Source organism: Chaetura pelagica, unplaced genomic scaffold (genome assembly GCF_000747805.2).
Source record: "Chaetura pelagica isolate M959 unplaced genomic scaffold, ChaPel_1.0 scaffold222, whole genome shotgun sequence".
Lineage (NCBI taxonomy): Eukaryota > Metazoa > Chordata > Aves > Apodiformes > Apodidae > Chaetura > Chaetura pelagica.
In genome coordinates this window covers 5,719,055-5,728,537 of record NW_009952711.1, presented here as the reverse complement: position 1 = coordinate 5,728,537, position 9,483 = coordinate 5,719,055, and the positions used below count along the sequence as shown (strand labels likewise).

Here is a 9,483-nt window from a genome sequence, read left to right as displayed (position 1 = left end):
GCCCCGCCGCTGGCGCTGAGCGTGGCGCTGCGGGCGCTCAACTGCTTCCTGGTGCAGAGCAGCTTCGTCCCGGACGAGTACTGGCAGTCGCTGGAGGTGGCACATCGCATGGTCTTCCGATATCCTTGGCCCTGGCGGCCCTGGCCCCGCCGTCCCCGCCCGGTTAAGGATCGGAAGCGGGGCCGTAACTTTGTTTCAGTTGTTCATGATCTATCCTTAATGTTAATACTTATGGCTACCTGACCTGGGAATGGGCACACGGCCTGCGGGGCTATTCCTACCCCCTGATCTTTGCAAGCATCTACAAAGCTTTACAGCTGCTGGGTAAGGATGATGTTCAGCTGCTGGTGAGTATAATCAAAGAACATTTCTGGTGCTAACATTCAGTTTAAAAGCATTGTATTTAAATGCAGTGATTTCAGTCATTGTCCAGGTAGAACTCAAAGCCTTGACTTTGGCAATTGGAGCTGTACGGGCAGAGGCCTCACTGAGCATTGTGCGTGGGTGCAGGACTCACTCACAGGTCCCAGTCACAGTATCACAGCATCACAGAATGTTGCAGGTTGAAAGGGACCTCTGGAGATCTTCCCCTTGCTCGAGCAGGAGCACCTAGGGCACGTCACTCAGAAACACAGCCAGGCAGGTCTTGAAAGTCTCCAGAGTAGGAGACTCCACAGACTCTCTGAGCAGCCTGTTCCAGTGCTCTGTAACCTACAGTAGTTTTTCCTCATGTTGAGATGGAATTTCCTGTGCTCTAGTTTGCATCCACTGCCCCTTGTCCTATGACAGGGAATGACTGAAAAGAGACTGGTCCCTCCTTCTTGACACCCACTTAACCATCTTCCTAGCTTCTGTTGGTCTCTCTCAAGTAAATCCCTGTCCCTCTTGAAGGGGGGAGCCTAGAACTGGACACAATACTCCAGGTGGGGTCTCAATAGGGCAGAGTAGATGGGGAGGAGACCCTCCCTCAACCTGTTGGACATGCTCTTCTTACTGCACCCCAGGATACCACTTGCCTTCTTGGCCACAAGGGCACATTGCTGACCCATGGATAACATGTTATTCACCAGGAGTGCAAGGTCATTCTCCATGAAACTGCTTCTAGAAGGTCAGCTCCTAATCTGTGAAGTGCAAGGTGTTATTCCTCCCCAGGTGTTACTCCTCTGCATTTATTCTTTTTGAACCTCATTAGGTTCCTGTTTGCCCAGCTCTCCAGTCTGTCCAAATCTTGTACTGATGCCCATGGCTGTGGAGGATTATTCTTGGCCTCCATCAATCTTGAGTTTCATACTGATAGTGTTTGCCTCTATATCATAATTGCTCAGTGGGTCAGCTCTCTGAAGTGTTTAATAATATATATTTGTACTGAACTCAGTAGCAACAGCCCCTTTTGACTTCTCTTGGAGATAAATAGTAAAGAATTCTACTTCCAATTTCTGAAAACTTTCAGTTGAACTTCAGAGTCTTTGTTTTGGCAAAAATATTAGACTTACTAAAGAACCTTATCTTAAAAAGCTATAGAGAATATTCACTAATTGGCTTACTTTTTTACGTCTAAAGTCACTAATTCAGCAGTCCTCTCTGGGAATTTGAAATATAACAGGCTTGTTTCAAGTAAAATTTTCTCTCTACTTACATAGATATGGGTCCCTAGACTTGCACAGGCAGTGCTGGCAGCTTTTGCTGATGTGAAGCTTTACTCATTAGTGCAACACCTTGAAAATGCAGAAACAGCAAAGTGTGTGGTAAGTCTCAGCCTTTAAAAAATTATGCACATTAATAAACACTATTGCAGTGTAAACAACAGTAAAATGATAGTAAGTTACACACCGAATAATTATCACCTTCATTTAAAACTACCGAATTTGCTTTAACTTTTCTCTCTGTGCATCCTGTTCTTCATCATTATTTTCAGTACTTCTGCCAGCTGTGTTCCTGGTTTACATGGTATTCCTGTACCAGAACTCTAACAAACACCATGGAAACTCTTCTTACCATTTTTGCTCTTTCCTACTATCCGATAAAAGGCTCCAAGATGGGGAGCAGGTGAGAAACTTTCTACTAACAGTACATGTTATTTTTTGGCTTGGGATAACACCAATCTACTGATATGGGTAAAAATACTAACTTTTACCTTAAAATAAAAGGCAACCAAAACCACCTCATTCATGTATAAAGAGCTCCAGATCTTGGAAGGAACAGCATTGTGGTTATTTCCTCTAATTTATTTTTTTTAAGCCATGATATAGCTGATAGATAAAATTACTATTCTCCAGTTCCCTTATGCAAATTATCACTTTATGGGAAACTGAATTTAAACTTTAAAGGACTGGAATTTGTGGTCAACTAGGAAAAGATAATAAAAGCTTATCTGGCTTCAGACATAAGTTAATTTGCAGTTACAACTTTCTTTACCAGCTATATATTGTAAAGCAAGTATGTGCTTCTAGTTAGCAACTCCACTGCTAATAAAGCAGTTCTATAGTTGGCAGCTTTCCAGGCAAAATAGCATCTGCACTGAGGATCAAATTATTCGCAGTACAAAAAGGTCAGATATGTCACTGTCTGCAAAGTAACCGACCAGACCTTTTCATAAACTGTTTTTCTTATGTTCCCTCATTCTAGCTGCAAATATTTAGCTTTGATAGCACTTGCAGTTGTTGTTCGTCCCACCGCTGTTATCCCATGGATACCTTTATTCTTTAGTCACTTTTTGCAAGAGCAGAGGAAAACAAACCTTATCCTACACCACTGCATTCCAATTGGGTAAGTTCTTTCTGAGTTTGAACTATGACAGTTCATAGCGATATCTCAAGATTTATTTTACCACTGGAAAGGCAGAAAAGCCAAAAAAGCTATTTTATGTAAAAAACAAGGACAAAATAAGGGTCCTTTTACAAAGTTTAAAGCATGGGCATGCTTCCTTTAACATGTAGCAAAAAAGCACTAAGATTTCATGAGGATGAGAGATGAACAGCATTCCATCTTAATCTGGGATTGTGCCAAGGATACCAGGTGATGGCAACTGGCCCCTGTAGAATAGCCATGAATATGGATCATCTCAAAAAAGAATAGGACTACCTATTTAGGGAGTTTTGACAGCTGTTTGGAGAAGAACAGCATCTGATGCAAAAGCAATGCAGGCAATATCAGTGCAACCAACTTTCCATTTTTGCAGATTGGTCACAGTAGGAACCTCTTTAATAACTGACCGTGTGTTTTTTGGTGAGGTAAGTTGCTTTAAACTTGACGTATGAGAAGAAGATTGGGTTTTAGCATTTCAACATGCATGGATGTTTCAGACTTCGCCAAATGCTGTTATTTCTGTGACTCTGTCCAGCCTATGATCTCTAAATAGGTCCTAAGCTATAAACCCTTCAACACTGACTTCTCAGTTATTTTAAATTACAGATTGTTACTTAAAATCAGTATGCTCAGCTCTCAATAAATCTATAGTTATGAACAAATGACAGTACTTGCACACTTCTGTGTTTAATTGCTAAATATAGTAAGTCTGGGAGAAGTCTGAAAAAACATAAGAATGAATGAAGATGATGTATCATTTAAGGCCAGTCATTCAATTTAGCTGTTTTCACTTTGCAATTGTATTTAACTTTTTCTCCTCCCTCCCCTGAATGTCCCAGTGGGTACTGGTTCAGCTGAACTTCTTGAAATTCAACGTGCTGCAAAATTTGGGGACATTTTATGGATCTCATCCTTGGCACTGGTACTTCACTCAGGGACTACCAGTGATCTTGGGTACCCATCTGCCTTTCTTTATTCATGGCTGCGTGCTGGCACCAAAAAGGTATCGCATCTTTCTAGTGACAGTGATTTGGACAGTGCTGGTGTACAGGTAACTGCTCCTAAGTGTAACTGCTATCTTTCACTGGCTGTGTTCTTTTCAAAGCTTATGTTCTTCTTTATAACAAAGCAGGATAGTGTTAAGTGATAGAAACCTTAAAACTATTCAGATCCAAGAAATACAGTCATTTTACATGAGTTTCTATAATTTTAAGTAATACTTCTTGCATTGTTACCAAACACGTATTTTTCAAATTGATTAGACCCTTAAAGAACAAAGTTGTTCAGCACGAAGTTCAACAGAAAATGAAAAAAACCAATCACTTAACAGGTGATTAAGCAATAATAGGTAGAAAACTGTTTACTAGATGTCTGTTAATGAAGAAACCATTTCGTTTGGTTCTTTAATACATCCCCAGTAAGAAAATAGACTGTTAAAGCATCTAAAACTTGCACCATTCACAAGTCTATGTTCAGCTTTTTAACATTTTTCATAGAACTACATGTCTCCTTTTTAAGTCAAGAAGTGGAAGAGAGGATAAATAGTTTCTAAAGCATCAGAATTAATGGTAGATTAAACAGGAGACACTTTCAGGCAAGAAGTGGCACAGCAAATTAATAAATACTAAGTAATACATTATATTGGACTACAGTAGTAACAGAATACAGCAAAACAGCAGCAAGACCACAAATACCATCCATTCATTCAGTCCAACTCAAAACTGGATGTAGCTCTATTGGTTTTAAGCCTTTTTTCTCTTCCTTAGTCCTATAGGAACCTGTTTGGTGCCCATGACAAGTCTTGTAGTAAAAATGCCTCAAAAGTTGGCATGGGAAATTATGTGAAGCTGTATTAGCAGAGGTGACTGTTACATTGTTAGATACAAATGTGTACTTGAATGTTAGCTTGCCACCCACACTTTTTATTGTGTTTTATTACAGAACACAAATTGATGAAGTATGACCTAAATTACATTTATTAGTCATAGAATCAGACCACTTAAATGCTAGATTAGTAGCCAGGTACTTTTATTAGAGCTTGGTTTAAATTTATAATCTTAATTTGAATGTACTTATATTCTTAAAAAGTGACAATTTGCATTTTTACTCTAAACTGCTTAAACGCTAAAAGCTTTTTAGTACATGCAGGTGCTTTTCTTACAGGCCTCCATGCTCTAAAACATATTTTGTCAATAGAACTGATGCACTTCAATTTTATTACAGCATGCTGAGCCATAAAGAATTCAGGTTCATCTATCCAGTATTGCCATTTTGCATGGTTTTTTGTGGTAAGCATCGATTTCAAATGTCTTGCAACCCTCCCTGGGTATAATTTTTTACTTAAAAGAGAGACTGCTAATAGTCAATGTAGGTATTTGACAAAGGATTCTTAGAAGTGGCCTCACCTTTTCTTACAGCTAGGGGGAAAAAAAATAAGTATGAGAAACAGCAAATTACTTAAAATACAGATGGAGAATCCTTAGCATGGATAAAAGTACTTCCTGTAAAAAAGATAACTGCCTCAATGACTCCTTACTTTTAGCAATGCCACCTTTACAGTGAATTTTGTTCCTTGGCTCCTTTGTAGTATCTGTCCACCTCCATCTCTCAAATATGCCTGAGAAATGCCTTTGAGCATGCAACAAAAAAACCTGAAGTATCCAAAACCTCAAATTATCCTTTTCTAGATTAAGGAATGTTAGTAGATGATGCTAGCTTTCTGTCTGCTCTTGACCAACTATCAGCTGGAGAGCACTTCCCAGAGAAGTTTTAGAGCAGTTTATGTGATAGCTTTTTCCTTCAGGCATAGTAAGGTGAATTTGTTAAAAATGGATTAAAGTCCCTAAACTCATGTGGTTATCTTAAAAATCAACTCAGGATAATCTGTCCACAGTTTAACCTGGAAAGTATACTGCTTTTGCTGACTAAAATGTTTCTGGTACCTTAAAAAAAACTTGGAAGTATTAATTTACCTTTTTTCCCCAGTTTGTTTTTTCTTATAAACACGGAAAAGAGCCTAATAAAGAAGTATTTTATCTTTTACAAAACTAGGTATTGGCTACACTAGTGTATCTATAGGAAAAGTAAAATAATTATGTAAATAAAGTCCAGTATGCTGAAAAGTTACAAAGGAAAGATGAAAACTTCTGAAGCATGAAGCTGTATCGCTTTAGTTTAAATACAAGTTAAAACAGATGAATCAATGAAAATTGCAATTTTCTTTAACCTGTTCTGCTAGTCTAAACAAAAGTAAATCTTATTTCAACAGTTTTTCTCTTTACTGAGATAAAATACGTAGTATGTCTTGCTTTAGTTCAATGTTCAGTTCAATAGCAGATTTAAGATGAACCAGTTCTACCTCATGGGCAGAAAAATAACAGTAAGACCACTATTGTCTCTCAATATCCCTCCTAACTTTCATGTATATGAGGGAATGAGATAATATCAATTTATCAAAAGTTAATTATCATCTGGTTTAATACTTTAGTAAAGGAAAAAAAAGTAAAACTTTTTTGTGGTAACTCAGTGGTTACAAAGAGGTCTTTACATTGCTCCAAATATTGCAAACAAAAGCAGAAAAAAACCCCAAACAAAAACCACATATGAGTTTCAAAGTAATTCCCAAGCACCTTGAAAGATAAGCTAAAAGCATTTCACAAAATCAGTAAAAAGAAATGCCTGTCATAGAATGTTTCCAGTTGTGTTTAAACCACAGACTAATTAGTGGACCTTGTTTTCATCAGTCATAAATATGTGCAATCTGTCAGAACAAGCCACCTGAAGACTAATTTAACTTACTTGTTACTGACTTCTGAAACAGGCCTATTCTAACTTGTTTCATCTGACCCAGTGAAGGTGGTCGCAGAGCAAGGCTAGATAAAGAATTTTTCTCTCCTAAAACTGACAAGTACATAACTTATTAAGGGTTTACAGACTGTTTGCAACATGAAGCTGTCTTCAGTGCCAGGTTAATATAAGTTGTGGTTGTGAGAAACAGGTTTATACAGCTATCTCCCAGCAGGAGAAATGTCTTGCTATTACTAGCCCCTTCAAGAAAAGCAAGGATCAGAGATGAGAAAAGATGGGAGGAGTATGCTTTTCCATGGATAGTAGCTCAAAAATTAATAACAATAAGGGGATGCTGTAACTTTCAGCATGTTGGAGAAAAAGAATATCACAGCCATACCAAAGCACTTGTGGTTACCATTTATTCTGGCTCCACTTGGACATGTGTGAATCAGAACACATCGGTAACTCACCACATACCATTCATCCAGGCTACTGAACAGACCATTTTTTCCCCACAAGAAATTAAAATTAAGCTCTAAAGATATAAAGCACTGGCTTTGAAATCCTACTTCTGTCCTTCAAAAGACAGGCCTGGGTTTAACATTTACACTGTTAAATCCAAAAGTAAATAAGGGCGAAGTCTAACCTTTCAATTTCCATTTGAAGAGCAAAGACTGAAAGAACACTGTATTAAAATACCTCAAAGTAAGGTACTGTTATCAACTGAGTAATGATTTTCCAGTTGAGTTACAGTACTTTCAAAAATTCTGTGTGGGACTATTAGTATTTGTTTATCTCCAAATTTTACTCACGTTTTTCTAGGGTATTCTTTGAAGCACCTGAAGGCATGGAAGAAATCTGCAGCAAGTTTCCTGCTTGTATCAAACTTGCTGCCAGCCCTGTACACAGGCTTGATTCACCAGCGAGGCTCTCTGGATGTTATGAGCCACATACAGCAGCTCTGTAGTAACTCCCATCAGTCACAAGCTTTTGTCTTCATCATGATGCCATGTCACTCTACTCCATTTTACAGGTATTAACATAGTTAACAGTGTACTAAGTTAAAATCCATACAATTCAACAAAAAATATTTTTTTTTCTAGGCTTAATAAATTGAGATGGGTAGATGTATATAGGAAGAGTTTAGATTTTTCATGCTGTTAATATAGAATGAGATGGGGAAATAAGCCAAATGCTTAAACCACAGAATAAAATTCAGCCTCTAAACTTTATTCAGTTTTTTTGTAAAACAGTTTTGTATGAGGATATGCAGCAAGAAGTCTTGCGACTTCTGAAAGTAATTCTTCATTATGGTAACTTCTGTAGCAAAACTAAAAAGTAACTCTTACAGTCTAAAGGGATTATTTTTACCTTTACTTATGCTGCTAGAGAGTAAAGAAATGTAATTAAAACATACAGTAAAGTCACTATTCCAAAAAGTTTGCAATAGATTGTGGCCAGTAAACACAACATTAAAGCAGATATAAACTGTGACACTGATACGGACAATTATCTTTTTAAGAAACTGGTGTTATGCTGATGGTATTTTTATTAAGATAAATCTGCTTTCTGTGAACTGCTAACAAAATAGTCACAGCAGTTTGGAGCCAAAACTACTTGTTCTACTTTTGCTTTCCTATCAAGTATAGAAGGGAAGAAAACATGACGGGGGGGATTATTCAAATTTAGTTTTGACTGAGGTATCTTTTGAGTATTGAGTCAATTACAAATCTTAGATAGGAGTCAGTTTATCCTGATGTGTTTGTTTTGGTTTTCTCCCTAGCCATGTTCACTGTCCTCTAAAAATGAGATTCCTTCAGTGTCCCCCAGACCTAATGGGAAATGAGAGCTACACTGATGAAGCAGATCTATTTTACTCTGATCCTCTTGGGTGGCTTAATAAGGAATTTTACAATGACACATTATTACCCAGTCACTTGATCTTCTTCAATGTGCTAGAACAGGTATGGTAACTGCATGATGACACAAACCGAATTTTTTAAAGCGTTGTCCATAACTTTTTTTAATGCAGCTGAACTGAAAGTTGAACCCCCCTAGTCAGTAACTCAGTATAGATACCATGCCAGTCATACGCGCTTAGGATTCATTTATGCCTCTGTGTGAATTCTACATGTCATAAAGTAAATTCACCTTAAGCCATATTAAAACAAATGTGCAGTCTGTCCCTGGAACCATACACTTCTAAGTAAGCAACAGTGACAAGCAAAAGTGCCTGCAGAGTGCCATTTCAGTTCTGTTATGAAGTCCACGTATTCAAACAAGAGTGTCTGGTGAATATCGACTCCGGACAGGATCAAACAGGAGAGGTACCTCTTTTTCTAGCAGTCTTTCCTAGAATAAAGGATAAAGCTTCCAGGGGACAGTTGAACTGATAGTTTTCAGAAGACTTTGGAACTGTTCTGATCCTCCCAACTACACTTTCTGACTGTGGAAACTAATGTATGTTCACTTACAGGAAATATCATCATTTCTAGCTTTAAGGGGCTATGAGAATACAGCCACAGTCTTTCACACTCATCTACCTCAAGGACGAGTTGGAAGCCACATCTATGTCTACAGGAAAAAAACCTGAAATTAAATCATACCTGAAGATCAGTTTCTAGACTTAAGACCTAATGAGATCAGTTTTGCATAGCACTACTATGCTTAGAAGACCTTGTACTGCAGAAAGGAGATAGTAGAGAGTCTGAAACCGGGTAAGTCGAATGGGGAAGTCTGATTAGCCAGCCACTGGCTGTGGAACACACTAACTAACCTCTCCTGAGGGCAGCCTCAGTGGCCCCAAGGCAGGGTGGGGGTGTTCGCCTACCTTACAGCACTAGAAAATATCAGGAAGAAAAAAAAATTACAACTACTTAAGAAATTAGA

The 9,483-nt window shown here is 38.1% G+C and overlaps 1 protein-coding gene across 1 annotated transcript in view; it reads left to right on the top strand.

Annotated features, from left to right (window-relative positions):
* PIGB (phosphatidylinositol glycan anchor biosynthesis, class B) overlaps positions 1-9,336 on the top strand; it is a 21,305-nt gene extending 11,969 nt beyond the window's left edge. Inside the window, exons 4-14 of the mRNA XM_009994543.1 lie at positions 21-119; positions 230-347; positions 1,641-1,745; positions 1,916-2,046; positions 2,626-2,766; positions 3,179-3,230; positions 3,645-3,856; positions 5,029-5,093; positions 7,417-7,627; positions 8,378-8,558; positions 9,071-9,336. Of these exons, the coding sequence (XP_009992845.1) occupies positions 21-119; positions 230-347; positions 1,641-1,745; positions 1,916-2,046; positions 2,626-2,766; positions 3,179-3,230; positions 3,645-3,856; positions 5,029-5,093; positions 7,417-7,627; positions 8,378-8,558; positions 9,071-9,187 (1,432 nt within the window). The 3' untranslated portion in view covers positions 9,188-9,336. The remainder of the gene's footprint in view (positions 1-20; positions 120-229; positions 348-1,640; positions 1,746-1,915; positions 2,047-2,625; positions 2,767-3,178; positions 3,231-3,644; positions 3,857-5,028; positions 5,094-7,416; positions 7,628-8,377; positions 8,559-9,070) is intronic.
* Positions 9,337-9,483: the final 147 nt, after the last annotated feature.